At 48.7% G+C, this 24,276-nt stretch overlaps 1 protein-coding gene across 2 annotated transcripts in view; it reads right to left on the bottom strand.

The window, feature by feature from the left end:
- LOC133905424 (probable ubiquitin-like-specific protease 2B) overlaps positions 1-24,276 on the bottom strand; it is a 40,411-nt gene that overhangs the window by 12,187 nt on the left and 3,948 nt on the right. For both annotated transcript variants that reach the window (XM_062347189.1, XM_062347190.1), the window contains exons 5-14: positions 18,570-18,764; positions 18,423-18,480; positions 15,722-15,830; positions 14,228-14,296; positions 13,707-13,835; positions 12,651-12,851; positions 12,510-12,565; positions 12,342-12,435; positions 11,102-11,192; positions 10,304-10,423 (exon numbers count right to left, since the gene is read on the bottom strand). In XM_062347189.1, the coding sequence (XP_062203173.1) occupies positions 10,304-10,423; positions 11,102-11,192; positions 12,342-12,435; positions 12,510-12,565; positions 12,651-12,851; positions 13,707-13,835; positions 14,228-14,296; positions 15,722-15,830; positions 18,423-18,480; positions 18,570-18,764 (1,122 nt within the window). The remainder of the gene's footprint in view (positions 1-10,303; positions 10,424-11,101; positions 11,193-12,341; positions 12,436-12,509; positions 12,566-12,650; positions 12,852-13,706; positions 13,836-14,227; positions 14,297-15,721; positions 15,831-18,422; positions 18,481-18,569; positions 18,765-24,276) is intronic.

Below are 24,276 nucleotides of genomic sequence, written 5' to 3'. Positions count from 1 at the left end.
AGCCAAAAGCACACGCCCTCCTCGGCGACGGCTCCGGCAACGACAAGACTGACGGGTGGTGCCTCGACACCGGCGCCACCCATCACATGACCGGTCGACGGGAGTTCTTCACCGAGCTTGACTCTAGCGTCCGAGGCTCCGTCAAATTTGGGGATGCCTCCGGCGTGGAGATCAAGGGCGTCGGTTCCGTCATCTTCACCGCCGTGTCTGGTGAGCACAGGCTGCTCACCGGAGTCTACTACATTCCCGCGTTGAGGAACTCTATCATCAGCTTGGGACAGCTGGATGAGAACGGTTCGCGCGTGGTTGTTGAGGATGGAGTCATGAGGATTTGGGATCGCCGTCGTCGCCTTCTTGCCAAGGTAACCAGAAGCGCAAATCGACTCTACGTCCTTAACGTGCAGGTGGCATAACCCCTCTGTCTCGCTACTCATCGGGATTACGAGGCGTGGCAGTGGCACGAGCGCTTCGGGCACCTTCACTTCGAGGCCCTGAAGCGGCTCAGTGCCACGGAGATGGTGCGAGGCCTGCCGTGCCTCGACCATGTGGAGCAGCTCTGCGACGTCTGTGTATTGACGAAGCAGAGGCGACTCCCCTTTCCCCAGCGGGCGAGCTTTCGAGCGAGAGGCTCGAGCTTGTGCACGGGGACTTGTGTGGTCCGGTGACACCGGCCACACCGGGAGGACGACGCTACTTCCTGCTACTCGTCGACGACCTCTCCCGCTACATGTGGGTGATGGTCCTCGGCAGCAAGGGAGAGGCTGCGGACGCCATCAGGCGTGCGCAGGTTGCTGCGGAGTGCGGCCGCAAGCTGCGCATGCTGCGCACCGACAACGGCGGCGAATTCACGGCGGCTGAATTCGCGTCGTACTGCGCTGATAAGGGCATTCAGCGCCACTACTCCGCGCCGTACAGCCCGCAGCAGAACGGCGTCGTCGAGCGATGCAACCAGACGGTTGTGGGGATGGCTCGGGCCCTTCTCAAACAGAGGGGGATGCCGGCTGTCATCTGGGGAGAGGCGGTGGTGTCGGCCGTCTACATCCTCAACCGCTCGCCTACCAAGGCGCTCAACGGCAGGACGCCGTACGAGGCTTGGCATGGGCGCAAGCCGGCGGTCTCCCACTTGCGGGTCTTCGGCTGCCTCGCGTTCGCCAAGGAGCTTGGCCACATCAGCAAGCTCGACGACAGGAGCACTCCGGGAGTGTTCATCGGCTACGCGGGGGGCTCGAAGGCCTACCGCATCCTCGACCCGAAGACACAGCGTGTGCGCACGGCGCGCGACGTTGTGTTCAACGAAGGGCGAGGATGGGCGTGGGACAAGGCGGTGGACGACGGCTCGGCTCCAACGTACGACGACTTCACTGTCGAGTACGTCCACTTCGAGGAAGCTGGGGGAGTAGGCAGCTCTTCTTCGACGAGCACGTCTACCCCAGTCCCCGAGCCTTCACCGACCCCGGCGCCTGCTACCCCGACAGCACCACACTCTCCAACCAGGACCTCGGCTGCGATGAGTTCTTCGCTGGCTCCACCACAGCTGGCACCAGCACCGACAGGCACCTCTCCGGGCACGTCTACTCCAACACCAGCTCGTGTCAAGCACAGCCCGGTTGAGCTCGCTACTCCGCTCTCACGACGAGGAGCGCATCGACGCGTACCACGACGGCGAGCCGTTGCGGTACCGTACGATAGAGAACCTTCTCGGCGACCAGCCGGTGCCGGGACTGGTGCCTCACGACCTGGAGGCGCAGTTGCACCTTGCGTGTGACGACGGCGAGCCTCGGTCGTTTGCAGAGGCCGAGAGACACGCGGCATGGCGCGCCGTGATGCAGTTGGAGATGGATGCGGTTGAAAAGAACCTCACCTGGGAGCTTGCTGACCTTCCTCGTGGTCACCGCGCGATCACTCTTAAGTGGGTGTACAAGCTAAAGAGGGATGAAGCCGGCGCCATCGTCAAGCACAAAGCTCGCTTGGTGGCACGAGGCTTCGTGCAACAGGAGGGGGTCGACTTCGACGACGCCTTCGCTCCCGTGGCACGGATGGAGTCCGTGCGACTCCTTGCGCTAGCTGCCCAGGAGGGCTGGCGTGTTCATCACATGGACGTCAAGTCGGCGTTCCTTAACGGCGACATGAAGGAGGAGGTCTACGTGCACCAGCCGCCGGGATTTGCGATCCCCGGCAAGGAGGGCAAGGTGCTCCGCCTGCGCAAGGCCCTCTACGGCTTGCGGCAGGCGCCGAGGACGTGGAATGCCAAGTTGGATTCCACGCTAAAGGGGATGGGCTTCGAGCAAAGCCCGCACGAGGCGGCCATCTACCGACGGGGCAGTGGAGGAAATGCTCTGCTGGTGGGTGTCTACGTCGACGACTTGGTGATCACCGGCACCAAGGATGCGGAGGTGGCGGCATTCAAGGAAGAGATTAAGGCCACTTTCCAGATGAGTGACCTGGGGCCTCTCTCCTTCTACCTGGGAATCGAGGTGCATCAGGATGACTCCGGGATCACGCTTCGACAGACCGCCTACGCCAAGCGCGTCGTTGAGCTAGCTGGGCTCACCGACTGCAACCCAGCTCTCACTCCGATGGAGGAGAGGCTGAAGCTGAGCCGCGACAGCACGACGGAGGAGGTGGACGCTACGCAGTACCGACGTCTTGTGGGGAGCCTTCGCTACCTCGCCCACACACGGCCGGACTTGGCATTCTCCGTCGGCTACGTCAGTCGGTTCATGCAGCGACCGACGACGGAGCACCAGCAGGCTGTGAAGAGAATCATCCGCTACGTTGCGGGGACTCTCGACCACGGCCTCTACTACCCTAGGTGCCCTGGGGCGGCACACTTCGTCGGGTACAGCGACAGTGACCACGCCGGCGACATCGACACCAGCAAGAGCACGAGCGGGATCCTCTTCCTCCTCGGCAAGTGCCTCGTTAGCTGGCAGTCGGTCAAGCAGCAGGTGGTGGCCCTGTCCAGCTGCGAGGCCGAGTACATAGCGGCCTCCACCGCTTCAACTCAGGCGCTCTGGCTCGCTCGACTGCTTGGTGATCTCCTCGGCAGAGACACGAGCGGTGGAGCTCAGGATGGACAGCAAGTCCGCTCTGGCCCTAGCAAAGAACCCCGTTTTCCATGAACGGAGCAAGCACATCCGGGTGAGGTACCACTTCATCCGAGGCTGTTTGGAGGAAGGGAGCATCAAGGCGAGCTACATCAACACCAAGGACCAGCTCGCGGACCTGCTTACCAAGCCTCTTGGGAGGATCAAGTTCCTTGAGCTCTGCTCCAGGACCGGGATGGTTCAACTTTCCCACAAGACGATGCACAAGACTTAGGGGGAGAATGATGGGATAAGTCTTTGTGGTCCTTGGCTGGTCTTTGAGGTCCTTTCTAGGGCTACAGTATCTAGGACAGCATCTTAGCATCTAGGACAGCATCTTAGCATCTAGGACAGCTAGGACAGCATCTAGAACAGCATCTAGGACAGCATCTTAGCATCTAGGACAGCATCTTAGCATCTAGGACAGCTAGGACAGCATCTAGGACAGCATCTTAGCATATGCTTGGCTGGCTAGCAGCCTATAAATATGTATCCCCAACCCCTCAGGTTGGCATGGTATTTGTGTGAGAAATAAAGAAAAAATTGTCCCAACTCCTAGTGTCATCCTCTCTCGATGAGAGTAAGAATTCAGCTACTACCAAGAGTAAGAATTCAGCGACTAACAGACTTTGGATGTAATCAATTTTTTTAAGTCTAATGCTTAGCGTCAACTCTTCAAATGCAGCGTCTTCAACGCTTCAACAACTTCACGTTGTATTTGAGGAGGGTGTTAAGAGTATAACAATCAAGCGTTGTTAGAGTAAATCCTTGTGTAGTTAGTTTAATCTTTCTGCAACAGTAAGGCAGCTACAACTTTGAACAGCATGTCGGTTTTTCTGGCCTATATATTGGGCTCCCCCACCCCCCCTTAACACACCTTTGGATGAGCTTCAATCCAATAGAGGTTGTTAGCAGCTATAGGCTTTTTGGTGTTTGAATAAACATCAAAAGCTGCTGGTAGCAAGAAAACTCCTGTATCCAGTTTGTGCTCGCGTGTGTTTATACGACCCACCTCTCGCAAGATCAAACCCAACAATTGGTATCAATAGTCATGGTTGATCGATCCCGACGATGTCGGCTCCTACGAGTGGTGCGGCTTTGAGCCCCCAGAGGCAGTTCAACCGCCGCAGCTCCCCGTCACCACCGCCACGACAATTGCGACACCGAGACGTCGGTGGACACGATGTGTTCATCCAGCGTGTGGTTAAGGAGGTTGGCGGCGTGTCGTACCCGATCCTCACATGGAGCAACTACGCCGACTGGAGCCTGCTCATTAAGGTCATGTTGCAGGCTCACAACCTCTGGGAAGTAGTGGAGTTTGGCGATGCGCATTTCCAGGATGACCGCATGGTGCTGGAGGCAATCCTCCACGCCGTGCCCCAAGGGATGATTGGCATGCTCGCTGTCAAAACGAGCGCCAAGCAGGCCTGGGGTGCCATCAAATCGATGCACGTTGACAACAATCGCATTCACAAGGTCTCAGCGCAACAGCTACGAAAGGAATTCGAGGTAAGATAGGGAGACGATCGACGATTTCGCCTGCCGTCGGCGGAAAGCTCCTCCTCAACGAGGAGCAATGGCTCGCGCACATGAAGGAGCGAAAGCAAGGCGAAGGGTCCTCGGGCAGCGGCAATGCCTGTCGCCGTGCGCACGCACCACAGAACAAAGGGGGAGGCGGCGGCTCTGATGGCAAGGAGACCACGCAAGATCTCTCCCATGACAAGTGCCGCAATTGCGGGCGCTACGGCCACTAGGCCAAGGACTGCCGAACGCCCAAGAAGGCGCGGGCTTATTTTGCCCAGGGCAAGGAAGAAGACGAGCTTGCGCTCTTGATAGGTGCAGGTGTGCGCTCTCAGTGATGCGCAGGAGCCACCGCCAAGCCACGTCCACCTTGACAAGTTGCGCGCGCAAGTCCATCTTGGTGCCAGCGACGACGGCGACCACCTGAAGGGTTGGTACTTCGACACCAGCGCCACCAACCACATGATGGGTCACCACAATGTCTTCACGAAGCTCGATCAAGGTGTGATGGGCTCCATTTGTTTCGGAGATGACTCGATGGTCGACATCCTCAGTTGTGGCACCATCCTATTCGCTAGGAAGAACGGAAGCACAAGACGTTCTTCGGAGTCTACTTCATCCCACGGTTGAAGAACAGCATCATCAGCGTGGGCCAGCTGGACGAGGGGGACACCAAGGTGCTGATCAAGGATAGAATCTTGCGGATCTGGGACCGCCAACACCGCATTCTCACCAAAGTTCGTCGCAGGCGCAACCGGCTGTACATCCAACGCCTTGATGTTGCTCGTCCCATCTGTCTCGCGACACGACATGACAAGAACACCTAGCGATGCAACGCACGCAACAGCCATATAAGCTTCGACACGCCGACGGCTGGCGCGCCATTAGATGGTGTGAGGCCTGCCGCAGCTGAAGCACGTCGAGCAACTGTGCAACACGTGCATCACCACCAAGCATCGTCGAGCTCCGTTCCTGTCACAGACCAAGTATCAGGCGAAGTGCGCCTCAACCTCGTCCATGGAGATCTTTGCGGTCCCATCACACCGACGACACGAGGTGGACGTCGAAGAATAGTGGACACCGCATATGGTGGACAACGCCAGCCGCTATATGTGGCGATCAAGGCGATCCAGGCGGAGGTGGTGGAGTGTGGTCGGAAGCTTCACGTCCTCCGCACCGACAACGGTAGCGAATCAATTGAGCGACACTTCTCCACACCGTACAACCCACAGCAGAACGGCATGGAGGCGCAATTAGTTGATTGTCGCGATGGCGCGCATGCTACTAAAACAGAGGGACATGCCGGCAGAGTTTTGGGGAGAGGCGATGAGCACCATTGTCTTCCTGCTCAATCACGCACCAACTAAGAGCCTAGATGGCATGACGTCGTTCGAGGCGTGGCACGGTCGGAAGCTGGCGGTTAACTTCTTGCGTACTTTCGACTGTATGGCGTACGTCAAGGAGGGACGATTCATCGGCTATGAGCGTGGCGCGAAGGCGTACCACCTCTACGACCCGAGCACCGAGCGCGTCCGCTTGTCGCGAGATGTGATCTTCAACGAGAAAGTCGGATGGAGTTGGAAAGTGGATGCAGCTTGGAGTGTGGCTCCGTCGAGCGACTTTGTCGTGGGGTTCATGGTGAGTCAAGCCCATCTCCTGGCTGCTGACGGGCTCACCTTAGCTAGAGGAGGAACACCGGCGGCGGAACCACCTACGCCAAGTCCAGCGGCGGCCAATGCATCGCCCAGAACACCGAACGGCGAATCTACCGAGGAGGCGGACTTCGTCACGCCAACCACCGAATGATAGCACCAGGCTCGACGCACACAATGACAACAGCCCAATACGCTACCGCATCGTCGACAAGCTACTCGGCAATGGCGGAGCTCCGGCGGGATACGCTACCCACGTCCTAGATGACACCGAGTTGCACTTGGCAAGCATAGGAGAGCGGAACTCCTTCGTCGGAGCGGAACGCGACGCGACGTGGTGGGCAACGATGTTGGAAGAGATGAAGTCCATCGAGAATGGGACATGGATGCTGGTGGAGCTGCCGCTTAGACACCACCCAATCAGGCTCAAATGGGTGTTCGAGCTCAAGAAAGACAAAGTCGGGGTTGTGATCAAGCACAAAGCTTGCCTCATCGCCAAGGGCTATGTTCAGCAGCCGAGCGTGGACTTTGACGAGGTATTTGCACATGTTGCCCGTCTGGAGTCCGTGCGCTTGCTGCTAGCGCTAGCTACCCAAGAGGAATGGCTGGTCCATCACATGGATGTGAAATCGGCATTTCTCAACAACAAACTGAAGGAGGTCATGCTGCCAGGGTTCATTGTCGCCGGAGAAGAGCACAAGGTTATGCGACTGCGAAAGGTGCTCTACGGCCTGCAACAAGCACCGTGCGCATGGAACGCGAAGCTTGACATCACATTTGAGGGCTCTCGACTTCGAGCAGAGCGCGAACGAACATGCGACGTACTGGAGCGGCCATGGCAACACGCTGCTGCTCATTGGGGTCTACGTAGATTATTTGATCATCACAGTATTGACGAAGGAGGAGATCGATCGATTAAGGCAAAGATAGACTCAATTCAGGATGAGCGACCTCGGTTTGCTCTCCTAGACTCAATTCAGGATGAGCGATCTCAGTTTCCTCTCCTACTTTGGGATCGAGGTCCAGCAGAGCAACAGCGGTAGCGGCGTCACGCTATGCCAAGTGCACTACACCACTCGAATCCTAGAGATGGCAGGGATGAGAGACTGCAATCCCGCTCACACCCCGATGGACAAACGACAGAAGTGGACACGACAGAGTACAGGAGGCTTATCGGAAGCCTTCGCTACCTCGTCCACACACGGCCGGATCTCGCCTTCAACGTCGAGTTCATGAGCCGCTTCATGGAGCGGCCAACTCAGGAGCATATGACAGCCATCAAGAGGGTCTTGCACTATGTTGCCGGGATGATCAACTACGGCTGTCGCTACGGGAAAGCAGAGGAGGGATACCTGGTCGGCTACAGCGATAGCGGCCTCGCCGGCAACATTGATACGCGGACGAGCACTTCAGACGCTCTGTTCTTCTACAAAGACAGCTTGATGAGTTAGCATTCTCTCAAACAGAAGGTGGTGGCCCTGTCGTCCTGTGAAGCAGAGTATGTCACCGCCACCACTACAGCTACACAAGGTGTGGCTGGCTTGTTTGGTTGGCGACTTCAAGAGGCAGCCTGCCGACACCGTCAAGCTCAAGGTTGACAAACAATCAGCTCTAGCACTGAGCAAAAACCCTGTGTTTCATGAGCGCAGCAAGCACATCGATGTGCGCTACCACTTCATCAGGAAGTGCTCGGACAACAAGAGTGTCAGTGCAGACTTCAATTGACACTAAGGACCAGCTCGCAGATATCTTAACAAAGACATTAGAGCAAGTTTGTTTCCAGGAGCTTAGAGCTAGGATTGGAATGGTCCAAATTAAGCTTAAGCAAACACAAAAGGCTTAGGGCGAGTAATGTTAGAATAAATCGTTGTGTGTAGTTAGTTTAATCTTTCTACAACAGTAAGGTGGCTACATCTTTGAACAGTAGGTCAGTTTTTTTGCCTATATATTGGGCTGACCCCCCTTCCCCCTTGTAACACACCTTTAGATGAGTTTCAATCCAATAGAGGTTGTTAACAGCTATAAGCTTTTGGGTGTTTGAATAAACATCAAAAGCTACTGGTACCAAGAAAACTCCTGTGTCATACGACCCACCTCTCGCAAGATCAAATCCAACAAAGGTATTAAAGTCATCTCCTAATCCTAGGGTTTCTTCTTGTACCTCTATATATAGTGCCCATTGGGCCTCAATGTAATCGATCCATCGTTTGTCCATCTATACAAAGTTAACAGTCGAGTCGTAGCTGAGCCATCTGTAGCTTGGATGCGGCGCTCATACGCTCGTGAGCTCAATGTTGATGCGAACGCGATCTGGTAACCCTGCAATGAACAGTTGTACTTGCTGTGCTAGAAAGAGGATCTGCGCGACAAAGAAACACTAGGAATTTCTCCTAATAATCCTAGACGGTGGTTGGAAAGGGAAGACACACCAATTCACCTAGGGGGTTGCTCCGCAGTAGTGGTCCAAAGCGAAGGTGGCATAGGTCCTTGAAGCGTTCCCAGGATGGTGCGCCAGTGTCCTGTTCCAGCATGTAGTACCAATGTTGGGCGATGCCGGTGAGGTGATAGGACACTAACCACACCTTATCACCTCTGCTTTTGTTCGCTGGCCACGAAAGAAGTGCTCGCAACGGTTGACCAACCGAGTGGGTTTTCCTTGTCATCGAAGGTCGGGAACTCAAGTTTGTGAAATAGTGGCACGCCGATGTGGCCACCAATAGATGTCGGTTGGTAGGGAAATTGTTCCATGGCGCTATTGAACTGTGGCACCGATGGGAATTGCATGGGCGGAAAGGTGGAGGGGATGGTTGATAGTGAATGCGAAAATTTGATGTGGTGGATGTCGGTATTTTGTGGGAGTTGTGGTTGAAATCGGGGTGGAACGTATGGCGGTCCAGTGCCTGCTGGGATCACTTGGACAGTCGTCGCCAGCAAGGAAGCATCCGCACTAGATGGTGTGCTGCCGTGAAACGCAAGCATCTGGTTTCCAAAATCCATCGAGCGTTTTTCCACTGCAGTGATACGCGAAGACATGGCGGCCATCTGCTATGCTACCTCGCTAAGCTGGACAGTCGTCGCCGGCGAGGAAGCAGCCGCACTAGATTGCGTGCCGCCGTGCAACACGGGCACCTAGTTTGCAAAATCCATCGAGCGCTTTTCCACCGTCGTGATGCGTGAAGACATGACAGCCATCTACTATGCCACCTCGCCGAGCTGCTTCTGCATGTAGGCCACCATCTTGGCCATGGCCTTCATGGCTTGCATGTTCGCCTCCTGGCTAGCACCTTCCCCATCGTTGGAACCTGGCATCTATGATGCCAAATTGGTAGAACCTGGGTGGCATAGGTTGTAGGGGTGCACCACCAATGATCGGGGCCTGTAACCCCGTCGTCTAGGCGCCGTGGCAGCAGCTTGGTCGAGGCGACCGGGATAGAGAGAGAGAGATAACGGGAGGAGACTTTTTTATTGATTGCTTAAGGGAAAGTGCTGCTAATGCCGTGCTATCTATAGCCGGTCAATCCTAATCCAAACTGACTAATTTAAACCAACTAACAATCTGAATCAGATACAAACTAACAAACCTGATTACGATCCTAACTAATATGAAGTCTCTTATGTTATCTATTCAAGCCAAACATAACAGTTACAGATTGGATCTATTAGTTAAGATTTTTAGGACCAGCCGATTTAAAGAGGTGTAGGCGTGTTGCTTTTACAATTCGCCAACTACACTTTTCTAACTTAATCGATAAATCTACCAGAAGAGTTCAAACATATGAAGGCACGTCTGAAATATAGCTGAATAAAATTACTTATAATAGTCAATCCATTAAAGATTAAGTAAAACGCCCATTCACTGCATGGAACCCACTATCAAATTTTAGTTAGCACCCAAAAGTGGACAAACACTACAGTAACAAAGAATAATTCACAAGGTTCTGATGACATTCAAGACCACCAATACATCTTTACACTGGGAATGGCAGAAAAACAACAGGATGTCATTAAACAACTAAGAAAATAAATAAAGATTTTAGAACTCACAAAGTTATTAAATACATCGATCTTGAATGGGTTGAAGATACTGGGAGCATCCATCAAAAAGAGTTCCACATAATGGAGCAAGAACAAGCCGCAATCAAATGAATTATCCTGCTGAGGGAGCTGGACCACAAATAGAAACAAGATTACAATCCAAAATTATTACATCCAAGCAATTCAAAGGCTAGATGTGGCTAGCACACATGCAAAACGTCATGATTGTGTTAAATTATGGCAAAGATTTTCTCCACAAAAGAAAATGAGTGGCATATCACAGGTTTGTAGGCTCAACCAAATAGACTCGACACTTTCTACACATAAGCACAACTGCACAACCAAACAGGTCCAAACTTACATTTGTTTGGGGAAGGATAAGCCATCAGTGAATATATGATGCTCACAGGAATCCAGTCAAACAATCAACTGGCTGGTGTTAAACCTATTAGCTTAATCTAGCTGCTAATCAGATATTTAGCAGGTGTTTTATTATGCCAACATTTAGCATGATTTGTGCCCAAAATTTGATAGCGGATTTGGTTGCAAACAAGTTGCAAGAGATCCAGCAAGAAAATGAACTACGATTTAAGGGTTGGGATTGACAGTTCAGGGTCCTCAAGCAAACAGTTTCAGTTGATTTTTTTTGGGGGGGGGGGGGGGGGGATAGACAAACTCAACAGTTCAGGGTTCTAAAATGGATTTTTTGCACTCCAAAATCAAATGGATCAGAACTGGTATTATGATCACCAACCATTAAAAGCACTTTAGACGAATTTCACAAAAGAATAGTTTTTATGCCCAAACCTCAAGGGAGACAAATCTCAAGTTCAAGAATTTGTCTGAATTATCTGATGCTGATTCAGGGTTCCTTTCCTTCCACTCTTCCCATAAATAACTGCGCAAGAAAGAATCAAACTTCACACATGATCCATCAAATATTGACCACAAAGTATGAGTGCAAATTGGTAAGACAAACAGGAATTATGGAGAGCAAAAAGGTCAATGAACCATCATTAAGAGTTATCACCTGTTCAAAATAGATTTCATTGCAGAAACCCACATAGTGAGCATTATACACCTTTGATCACTATCTTTTGCAGTCATATGTTATAAAAAGGTGGAATCAAATTTAAAATAATGAGTAAATTTCATAAAACTTAAAATAATGAGTAAATTTCACAAAACTACACTACGAATGTGAAAACTATCACAAAACTACACTTTTAAAAATCAATTTCACAGAACTACACTTTTATTGTCATTGCATATCATAGTACTACACTTTTGTTAATCCGATTCACAAAACTACACGTCTATTGTCACTAAAGTATCATGAATCTACATATTTTTAAGAATCTGTATTGCAAAACTACACTTATATTGTCACTCCATTTCACAAAACTACACTTCCTAAAGTGTACTTTTTGCGATACAAAGTGGCAATAAAACCAAGTGTGATACAAAATGCAAATAAAAGTGTAGCTTTGCTATACAAAATGCTCTGTGGCACTGATTATTAAAAGTGTAGTTTTGCAATATGGGGAGATAATAAATGTGTAGTTTTGCAAAATTGATCCTTTCAAGTGTAGTTTTGTGGTAGTTTTTCCAATCTAATTGTAGTTTTGTAAAATTTACTCTGAAATAATTAACAGGAATTCCCACCCCCGTGCCCCTTATCTCACCATACATTTGTCCTTTCTGTTTGGGCATCAGGTCCTATATGTTTTTCTTCCAACCAACCACAGTTTAGGCTAGATGCCTTTCTTTCCCCTCTTTGTATTTTTGTTTATAGGAGGGCCCCTTTTTAAAGGGGGATGCATTCACTATTTCTATCAATATAACCAGAGTCTAGTCCCTTTCAGGATATTCCATCTTCGAAATGAAATAATTATATGATAGTACTTTTGATGAGAAATCTAATCATTTTAATGTGGCAAATACCAGCTATTTACTATAATCAAATCATAACCCAACAGAAAACATAACAACTACTCATAAAGCTGCACAAAAGTAGCGAAGATATCATTCGTCCAGAAAGACTTACCTTTGAATGATGTCTTTCAGTCCATTATGACTTCCCTTAAGTGAATCCATGTGTAGTATACATGGGACTTTATCAGAGACCTCCGTATCACCATCTGAAGCAAAACAAGTAAATAAAAGAACTACCAAAAAAAAAAACAGAAGTACCTATTTCAATTTATATTCATGCCTTTGAATGTCGCCACTTCTCCAGGATAACATATAACAATTAGACTCCAATGCAAGCTGCAATGCAGATATGTAATTCGTAGTGTACAAAGATTATCACACAAAAACAAATTTTCATTGTCTTAAGTTTGAAGTTTCTTACTTGAAGTTCACTGGAATAAACAGAAAATCCTTCTCAAATACGTTAATTTTGCGGGTCCACTTGCGGACACGTAAGAAAGCTGCTCTACCTTCTGGAGCTCTCCCTTGATCTTTGTCAAGATCTGCCAGCTTGCGAAAAAAGAAACTGTTAAAGAAGTGGTACCTGCGCTTCTCAGTAGGTTCAGTTCTTGTGCTCAAGTATCTACAAAAAAGAAACTAAGCATTAGTTTAATGCACAGCTGATCCAGTATTTGTATTTTCTATTAGTAGTTACCGGGATTGTGAAAGATATAAGGAAACAGAAGAAAATGTCAGAAAATAAAAGAACAAAAGCACATACAAGTGATGATGCTTGTTTCATCTAGTATTATACGCATTAATATTTCACTGCTGCTCACAGGTCACAAAATATAAGGGAATATCAAAACACTTGAACAAAATGCTATATTTGAGTACCATCAACTAAATTGTGGCAATTGCAAGGCAGTTTCAAGGTTCCGGGAAAAAAATGGAACTGGCCACAGGCTCAAATGCCCTGCACAAGTTCCTCTCAAAAAGGTATGAATCAGCTTGTAAGATCATAAGAAACTGAGAATTTCCAAACATGCAACACAAAGTAGTAGAAACTAGTTTAATGCATTCAAATTCTAGATACTTGCATCATTTTTAATTCTTTATACATCTCAACAAATTAAGAGAAAAATCGAATACTTAGTTGCTCAAGAATATAATTAGTCTTATGAATCTAAAGCAGGTCCACTATTTAAATTAAACTAAAGCACAAAAACAAACTTGAAACATTCAAACTTCCTATTTTCCAGTACCAGACTATTATGCAGAAACCAGCTGCATAGTAAGTAGCGACCTTCAACATCAAAATGCAACTCCCATCACAGTCAACTTTAGGCAACAAAATTATATGTATTTGGCAACACCAGGCAGATGTACAAAAATCACAATAGTAGTTGTAACAGCACAAAAATGTAACAGGGTATCATCATTAACAACTAATCCTATATGAAAAAAGGATGCTGGGGATAGAAAAGGTTCAACCTACTTGACATAAAAGTCAATTATGGTGTCATTGACAAAGGTTTCAGGAAGAAGCAGCTCAGCATCTCTTTTGCTAATTGAAACGGCATCAGGATCTCCTTTAGGATAAATAACATCTTCAAAGTCCTCAGTGCTGAACCAATAAAAACGAATAACAGAACATGTTTTAACATAAACAGTGTAAATCGCCATAGGAAAAAATAACTGTAGCCTGTGAATATGCAGATGCTTCAGGTTTAATAGTACCAAAGGCAAAAACTACACACATTTCCTTTACAGGAAGTATGGTCTCCAATAAAGTTCATACATAATAAAGAAAATTAGTTGTCAGGAAGTGAACCTACTAAGTAAAATAGACATAAAATGCTGGGAATTCTATCATAGCATAAACATTGTTCATATGACCATTGACCTGAATGTAGTGTGACGTTGATGTTTCTAGATATTCAGACTTCTCAGAAAAAAAGGGGGAGAAAAACAACAAGGAACAACTGAGGATAAATAGCGCAAGTGTAATATACTCACCTCAAAAAGTATTGCCTAGGGAAAAAACAACTGGGTTCGATGCTCCAATTATCAGACGCAATATCATCTCTGACAAATGCATGCAATTACTCAATACAGTTGTTAAAAAAGTAATGGCAAGAATATAGCTAAATGTTGATATCATTCTTTAGCAAGGAGCAAACTTCACATTAAGAGGGCAAACAAGTATAAATCAAAATTATCCAGTTGCTGAATCACCGATTAAAATAAAATTACCCTGCCATAGTCTACACCCATGCTTGAGACCATTGTTCTTAAGGCGGTAAGGCGAGACGTGGCGACCCACCCCCTTCCAATCGCGTAGACGCTCAAGGCGAGGCAAGGCGACGCCATACACAGAGCCACACATGCAGCAGAGTGTATTTTCTAGAGGAAAAATAGAAATGAAAGGGGGAAAAGAAGATAGATGGGCTAGCTTAAGGCACAACCCACTCAACCAAGTCAGCCCAATTCATCCCCAACCCACCCCAACAGGCAAGTAAACCTAATTGCACCCCTTCCGCCTCCCACTTCCCCTCCCCAGCTGCCGCCATCTCTCTTCCTCTTCTCCCTCCTGTCCTGCCCCTCCCACTTCCTCAGCCTCCAAGGTCCAAGCTCTTGCTGCCCGACTGTACCTCGTCGATGCCCCATCATCCATCTCTTTCTCCCAAGCATCCACCCCACGATCTGGGCGAGGATATGGCAGTTGGAGAGGGGTGGATGGCGCTGGAATCAGGACAGAGAGGGGCGGGTGAGGCCAAAATTGAGCCGGAGAGGTGTGGGCGACGGTGGAATCGATTGGAGAAGGATGGGCGACAGAGAGCACTAGTGAAATCAAGGCATGCACATAAGGCGGAGGCGACGCCTTGCCACTGCATCTTGCCTGGACACCTAGGCGACACCTTAAAAAGCATGCTTGAGACTTGATATCCATATCCAAATCGAGGTTCAATAAACTAGCATATCCATAACAAAACCAAAACTCAAATCATCCAACTTACTAGAGTTTGCACTCTACAGCATGGCTTATCTGGCAATGCATTGAATAAAAGAACACAACTTAATTAATTGTTTTACTTTCTACTATGTAAGAAGACTTATAAATTAACAGTGAATACTGATAGACACCGCACAACCATCAGTACTACACAAGTCTCATACTTCATCATATCTGGTGGTAATCATTTATAATATCTGAGCAATACCTGAATCCGAACCAAATTTATTCTAAAATGTCCCCAGTGAGTTGGTATGACCATTGATTGTTCTCTTACTAAAATATTAACACCACAATTAACATGGCCTGATGGTCAGCATTAGCCTTGCAATACATGCCATGCTGCAGTAGCAGGTGAAAATGAAAACATCCTAACCGCATCTATATAACCTAACGATGCATTAATATGAGTTTATTAGCACATGCTGTGGTTAGAAATTTGATATATTACTAAAAAGCAATACAGACATAAGGCAAAACATTATCTCAAAGCTTACGATGGAACATCCTTCCATATTTCTTGATATCTTGCTGCAAGATGCCAAATCTTTTGTTGTTTTCTTGGCCATTGTGGATCATCAAGACAAAATTGTACTCTAACAGGACCTGTTGAATACAAAAAAGACAGGCAAATTAGTTGGTTAGAAGCAAGGAGTATCTGAATCTCAACAATATTATTATACTTCTAAAAGTTGTTTATTAATCAACTAGAGCTTTTTTTTAATGCACAAGTTAACATTAGGGCTGTTCAAAGCCGGTTTTACATGGGTTTAGGTACAAACCCAAACCAACCCGTATGATGACGGGTTAGGCGGTTTGGTTTTGAAGGTTTGTGCGATTCATTGGGAGGTATGGAATGAAACGGTAAAGGGTCAGTTCAACGAGTCAAAGGTCATGCAACAAACGTCAGACATACTCCTAAGATTGAGTACTGACAAGCTCGAGATCAACAAGGTCGTAGCCGGCACCTGTAGCAGCTTGAGGTCGCAGAAGCCATCACCTGTGGTAGTGGCAGACGAGATCGAGATCATCGCAGAGGGCAATGGCGGCAGCCATGGTGTTTGAAGATGGCATTGTATACCTCAAGACTCAGGTCCCTCTTGTTGTGCTTATGTGCGTGTTTGTTTGATTGCCTTTAACTTGCAAATCCGGAGATTGACCAATGGATGAAATTAAATATCTATGCTTAGCTTGGTCTGATGGGACTCGACGTATCTTCCAGAATCATGAGGGGCACCAAGCTAGTGGCGGGGTTGTGCTCTGCACCAAGCAGGATTTCGATCTCGAGGGGGGCATGAGCACTGACAACATCAATTGTGCCGCCAATCACTACGCTCACGCAAGCAAGAAAATAGTTCATAGCAGAGTCAGGCTCGTTCATTGCTACAGCAAAGGTAGGGTTGGGGCCGAAGTCGGGAGGTGACGCAACACCCTTGCGTTCAATCCAATCGTGACTCAAGTGGGCTTTAGGGCATGGGACGGTTTGCCGGTTTCTAATGCAACCCAACACAACCCATACGAAATGGCACTAGAGGTTTGGTCCGTAACAAAATCGCATGCTTCCATTAAAAGAAATCCCATGCTGAAATCAAAGCTCACATGGAAAGAGCAAATGAGCAAGCATCAAACTTAAGCAAAATGACATATTTGCCACTCATTGGACCTCCAATTTGAGATTTGCCGTTAAAATGTATAGCTGCAAATTTGCCGCTTCAATACCCATAAGTTTGTTCATTCTGTGACTAGCATAACCTTACGTTACATTTTAAATATTAGAAAAGGTAGAAGCTGAGATAAGTGCTAATGTAGGCACCAACGGAAGGGAAGTTTGAGAACACATGGGGTAGTGGGAGCCCCAAAGCCCAAAGCGCTGCTCCTCAACCACCAAGGATGGCAGCCCAATCCCCAAATCCACATGAACCCTTGCAGTGGGATCCATCCAAGGAGATGGCGGGATGGATCTAAGAAGGCGATAGCACCATCTTGCACCTCGTAATGGATGTCATCCTCTGTCAGCGCCGCTACATGAACTCTATAGACGACAGTTGCTTGGACACAATGCCATGCCGTGAACTGCTCCTCCAACATAACCATCAGGAGGCCGATGCCTGTAGATGAATTGCTAAAGGAGTTCCTGAGGCTGGCCACCATCGCGGCAATGAGCACGTGGTGTGGGCAGTTGCAGGGCTGCCATTCTGACACACGATAGGGAGGAGAGGACAGAGGCGGCCAATCCAACGCACGGATGGGAGGACAGCATATGAGCAGACGAGCAGGGAGGTATGCTTGATTAGAGGGTGCAAACAACGGCGAGCTCCGTGTCGGAGAGGAGATCGAGTGGGTGAGGATGGTGGGGAAGAGGACATGGTGAGGTATCTATGTCTTTATCTAGGTCAGAAGGCTTGGATCAAATAGTGTGAGCACTCTATCGTGTCTAATGGCAGGTATGGCCTATTAGAAGCCATTAATGGCATTTTGCCATTAGCTTTTTTATGGAAAATGTGCAAAACTGAAAAATACCACTGGCAAAGATGCAAATTACCCTCAAACTTATGATACTTCGTACTTGATACTTACCTGGTAATATTTCAGGTGTGCAAACTAAAACAAATCTAGCCCAATGAATTTGGAAGTTTAGGTTACTTTGGTACCCAGTATTAGTTCAGTTTACATGAACCTAAACCAAATATAGGGGAAAATAACATACACTGAAAAAAAAAAGGCAAAGGAACTAAATAACCCTTGACCAGCTCATAAGCACAATACATATATAACTATTACACCACACAATCAAGATTTTTGTGCACTCAAACTATTGTTCTATTTTTCAAAATCATACTAATATGGGATCACGGAGAATATGACTTGACATACATTTTCTATAAAAGTACAGAATTTAGTATTTAATTATGATGATGTCTGGAAATTGTTACACTTACATAAAAAATGAAAGCAGATCAAGTAAACAAGCCAAACTAAAACCATTTACACAATAGAACCTTCATTGGTTAGTACTGATTCCATTTACAAAACAAGATACAAAATACATGCAAAATTTGCAGTCTCAAACCACACCAAAAAAAAACCAACACAGCCATATCTCCTACCTCATATGCATCATAATGAACAATATATGTTATTTACCATTGGAGCACCCGGGAAAGCAAAAGAATCAAATATCTTGACTATATATTATACCTGAATTTCCAATTTCTGCTTCAGATCCAGCAAGGAAAGTTACAAAGGCAGATCCAACCTGATTAGGATGATAAATTGATATTAACATTGTGAAAAACATGAAAAATTAAGAGAGAAGGTAACAATAAAATAAATTGAACTGCTTACACTCTGAGCCCATTTACAAATGATGGAAATGATATTAGATATTTTCCAATGTAGAGCTATCATCTCACAGGAATCCAAATCAAAATATTCAATCTCGATCCCATCTGATGAGAAAGTAAAGTGAGGCTCAAGATGTGAAGTTCCATCGCACATTATAAAGTCAGGACTAAGCATAACTGGTCCATCTTTGTCAACCTACAAAAGGCAAATTAATAAGAAATGATAAATTTCTCCAGTTTTAAGCAACATATCAGCCCAATGTAGAAAACAAAGGTGGAAAAGATTGAACTGAAGCATAAAAAATATACTAAGCATCTGATCACAGCAAGCTCAACAATAATTCAAATGAAACATATGAATAATTTGGAATGATTTTGAAGGAAAAACAACAAAATTCTACTATGGGCTAGATACTATAATCTAAGAAAAGGATTTAGGGCCTGTTTGTTTTAGCTTGGGATTCCGAAAAGCAGCTTCTAGAGTGTAGATTTTAAAAGGCTGGATTGTAAAATGCTGAAGGTTGTTTGGCATCCTGGATTCTGGAGTAGGTTGGATGTTTGCTTTGGTTGCGTAATGTCCATAATACCCCTAGTTTTTCTGAGTGCATATTTATGTCTATTTAACCTTTTCTTTCCTTGTTTTTCATATTTGATCCTAATTATACGATAATTGAGACAATGACCACATCCCTCTCAAAGCTTGTCTTAAGAGCAAGAACACGGAGACTCTAGAATGTCAATACTCTCAAGACGACTTACAACTGAGCACAGATACAAGGTTTGGTTGGTCTGGTGACATTCCTTCACGGTGCATCATGCAAAACATGTGCCAAGCCTTACCATGCTGCTCAATCAAAACATACCCAGAAATCATCAGTGTCCAGGAAACCAAGTTGTGCTCTGGCATTTGTCCAAACAGAGTCCTTGCACCCACCATCTGTCAGCTATGGCAATACCCAGTTCCACGACATGACATCCCTACTCAGGATTGCGTCAAAAAACCTGCGTGCAAGGGTGATGTCCCTGTTCTTGACATAGCAATTGACCATGGCATTCCACGCCACGACGTTCCGAGGGGGCATTTCATCGAACACTCTGCCAGCGTCACGCACATGCCCGTGATGGGCGTAACCCGATAGCAAGATGCTGCCTGTACGTAGGTTCCTGCCGGATATTACGACGGCGAGCGACCTCACGGCATCAGGCATCCTGTTGTTGCAGTAAGCGAAGATCATGGAGTTCCAGGCGATGATGTCGCAGAAGGGCATCGCATCGAACACCTCCCTGGCCTCGCGCACGCGGCTGAGGCACGCGAGCTCTCGGATACGGGCACTATGTGCGGACATGCCAAGCGACCGAGGGAGGCGCCGCGCGGGGATCGGCGATTCTGCTTTGGCAGCGATAGATGAGAGGAAGCGGCTGAGGTGCTGGCAGTGAGCCATTGGTGGCTTGCTCCATTTGATCGGAAACAACATAGGAGCGGCGTGTTGTGGGGGATGAGCAGTGGCCGGCGGATACACCGCCAGGTCTTGAGCGCCAACTACGGCCGCTGAACTTACTCAGGACCCCTATGGGCCATAGGACCGACACCACCGACTCTCGAGAGGAAGAAGGCGCCGCAGGGGCACCAGCAGACTGGGCATGCGACGTGCTATCATCCTAGGCTAGGTGCTTCGGCCGCTAGCTTGGGAGGGGGGCGGGAGCGCAAAGACGCCTGGGAGGGGGCGGCGGTTGGTTGGAGACGAATAGAATAGAAGAACAGGGAGGAAAAAAAATGACAGTTCGGGAATAGTAATGGCATTGGTGGGTAATTACCGTAGGCTTGTGTGGGCACTTCTCTTTTTCTTTTAGTCACAATCTGTAAAAAGCTGGTGGGAGGCAGCTTTTAGATTGTGGTAAAAAAGAGGGCTAGATTTTGAAAAGTAGATTGTACCATCTACTTCTTTGTTTTAGCTTTAGATTTTAAAATCAGTTTTTCAAAATCCCAAACTAAAACAAACAGGCTCTTAGGCCAACCTTAAACATATTTTCTAAAAGAATTTGCATGTTACATAACTCAGTGCATAACAATTACAGAGACAGCAGCATCAATGTCAGTATAAATCTTGCTGTAACAGCCACCATTATTGGTGTTTTATTCCTTGTTAAGGCCATTAGGGCCATTAAGGCCAAGTTTAAGACTTGTTTACCTGCTGTTTTATAAGTGAAATAGGGCAGAAGATGCTGTGATAGTTGCAGCATACAAAAATCCCAAGTGTGTTCTCTACTGTGTCCGCGTGTCTATCTAGGTTGATTCCAACATTTGGCATCAAAACATGTGTTGTCAATCCAAGCGTTGCTATGTCATCGTGGGCTCCTAGGATGGCGCAGCCAAGGACTCCTCCGCACTAAGGGCGCCATTGCTCACCGACACCTCCTCTGCACCGACCGCGGCACCGTGACGACGGTAGCCGCAAAGTGGTCACGAAACGCATAGTCAAGGAGGCATCGGGCTCGGTGGTGTACCCCATGCTCACCTGAACGAACTACACTAATTGGGCGCTTGTGATGTGTGTCAACCTGCAAGCATAGGGTCTTTGGGAGGCGATCGAGCCTGGCGGCAACTACTGTTAGGAATAGCAACATATATATCTAACAACTACCACAACGACAGGCTAGCGTTGTCTATCATTCTCTGCACCGTGCTGCTAGAGATGTTGTCAACTCTCGCCGTCAAGGACACCGCCAAGGACGCTTAGGAAGCGATCAAGACGATGAGCGTGTTAGAGAAGCGAACGCACAGAAGCAGCGAGATCGAGTTCAAAGATGGTGAGTCCATCGACAACTTCTCCATGAGGATCACGGGCCTTGCCAACAACCTCCAAGTACCGAGGGATGAAGTCACTGATGTTAAGGTGGTGCAAAGATTTCTGCAAGTCATCCCGGAACATCTCCAGCAGGTCGCCATCTCCATCGAGACCCCCCTTGATCTAAACACGCTCTCGATCGAGGACGTGATCAGTCGCTTGCACGCTGTGGAGCAGAGGTACAAGCTTAGCGCTTCAGGTGGCAATGGCAGGCATAAGCTACTCCTCACTGTGGAGTGGCTAGCTCGCATGAAGAAGCGCGATAGTGAGGGAGGGTCCAATAGCAGTGCCTCCCATCGTCATCATGGCAAGAACTGTGGGCGTGGTCACGGCAACGGGCTGCGTGACGGCAACGGCAACACGTCTGGCCCAAGAGGTGGCTGGGACCAATGTCGAAACTGCGGCAAATTCTGCCATTGGGCTAAGGATTACCACAGCAAGCCGAAGCAGGCCGATGCCCACATGACGCAGGGCGACGACGATGAACCCACGCTTTTGATGGCCAGGGCTTGTGTCGCACCGCCTGCCATCCACTCCGCTGTAACCCGCCGTGCCAGCACCCCCTCCACCACAATGCAGCCCTCTCTGACTAGTCGATGTAAAGGTATTTGCAGAGCTAGATCAAGAGGAGGACCGCGACGATTGATTGTGGTACCTTGACATCGGCGCCACGAACCACATGACTAGGTCGTGCGCCGCCTTCCGTGATTGACTCCGGAATCCAGGCACCGTCAAGTTCGACGATGGCTCCCTCGTCGACATCGAGGGGCGCAGCACGATCCTGTTCACCTTCAAGACCAGCAAGCACCGCACGCTCACGGGGTGTACTTCAGTCCTCGGTTAACCACCAACATCATAAGCATCGGTCAGCTTGACAAGAACGATTGCCAAGTGCTGGTCGACGGCAACATCCTGCGGATCTGGGACCCGGGTCGATGGCTGCTGGCAAGGGTGAGGTGCTCATCCTCGACATCGCGCGACTGGGGTGCTGTCAGCAAGGGGCTCAAAAAGAAGGCATGGCGCTGGCACGCGAGGTATGGGCACCTCAGCTTGCAATCCATACACAAGCTCTCCAAGCATGCCATGGTGCGAGGGCTGCCGCGAATCACATTGATCAAGTCTGCGACGATTGCCTCGCCGGGAAGCAGAGTTGAGCATTCTTCCCCAAGCTGGCAAAGTACAGCGCAGAGCATGTCCTTGACCTTACGCATGGCAACCTGTGAGGGCCCATCAGACCCACGATGCCGAGCAAGAACCATTATTTCCTCCTGCTCGTGGACAACATGAGCGTTATATGTGACTGAGTCTTCTCGCGAGCAAAGACCAAGCATCGAGGGCGATCAAGCGATTCCAAGTGACGGTGGAGGTGGAGACAGAGCACAGGTTGAAGGTCCTCTGCACAGACCGCCACGACGAGTTCACTTCGGTGGAATTCGGCGAATACTACGTCGAGCGCGACGTGCCATGGAAGCTCACGGCTCCCTATTCTCCGCAATAAAATGGAGTCATTGAGCGTTGCAATCAAATAGTGGTTGCCATGGCCTGAAGCATGTTGAAGGCAAAGGGCCTCCCCGGAACGTTCTGGGGTGAGGCCATCTCCGCCGTTGTCTTCATCCTCAACCGTTCGCCAACTCAGAGCGTTGACGGGAAGGTGCCATACGAGGCATGGCATGGCAAGCGGCCGGCAGTGCACTTCCTCTGCACCTTCGACTGCGTCACGCATGTCAAGGATTTGAAGCCTCACCTAAAGAAGCTCGACAACCGCATCACTCCGATGATCTTCATCGACTACGAGAGTGGGTCCAGGCATATCGGGTGTGCGACCTCATCAGCAAGCGCGTACACGTGACGCACGACGTCATGTTCGACAAATTAGCGAAGTGGAAATGGAACTCAAAGGAGCATGAGGTGAACAACAATGACCCCTTCACGATGGAGTACATGGTCACCAAGGAGTCAGTGCACGACACGCGTATTAGCTCCCTAAACCATGATTGAACACCTCCGCCGTCGACACCTGCAACTGCAGCGGATCGAACTACGGTGGCGATCAAGCACGTCACGCCACCCATGCACGACTCTGGTCTTGACGCGACTGCTAAAGAATACAATCCCCAGTGGTACCGCATCATCGACAACATCCTTGGTCCGGCCACGCCACGAGGGTACGCACCGTGCCAACTGGAGCTCAACGAGCTTCACATGGTGAGCGCCGAGGAACCAAGCACCTTCGCTGAAGCAGAGCAGAGCTGCAACTGGTGGAAGGCAATGCAGGAGATGGACTCCATTACTAACAAGACTTGGAACCTTGTCGATCTCCCTACAGGTTACAGCGCGATCAGCATGAAGTGGGTGCACAAAGTGAAGCACGAAGAGCATGGAGACATCATGAAGCACAAGGCACGCATCGTCGCCAAGGGCTATATCCAACGACAGGGGGTGGACTTCGATGAGGTTTCCGCCCCTGTTACCCGACTAGAGACGGTGCGGTTCCTACTTGCCATTGCTGCGCACTAATCCTGGGAGGCTCACCATATGGATGTCAAGTCGGCATTCTTGAATGGTGATCTCCAGGAGGAGGTGTACGGCGCGCAGTAGCTCGGCTTCATCGACAGCAAGCACAAGAACAAGGTGTTGTGTCTCCACAAGGTGCTCTACGGTCTCCGCCAAGCACCGCGCGCCTAGAATGTGAAGCTAGACGCCACTCTGCTCACACTGGGGTTTCATCGCAACAGTTCCGAACAAAGAGTGTACACGCGTGGTGAAGGTAGAAGTCGACTGATCATGGGCGTCTTATTGATGACTTAATCATCACAAGCGACGACATCAGCGGCATCCACGAGTTCAACGGGGAGATGAAGA

Source organism: Phragmites australis, chromosome 22 (assembly GCF_958298935.1).
Source record: "Phragmites australis chromosome 22, lpPhrAust1.1, whole genome shotgun sequence".
Taxonomy (NCBI): domain Eukaryota; kingdom Viridiplantae; phylum Streptophyta; class Magnoliopsida; order Poales; family Poaceae; genus Phragmites; species Phragmites australis.
Note: the sequence above shows the minus strand (reverse complement) of the source record. Positions and strands in the feature narration are given on the sequence as shown.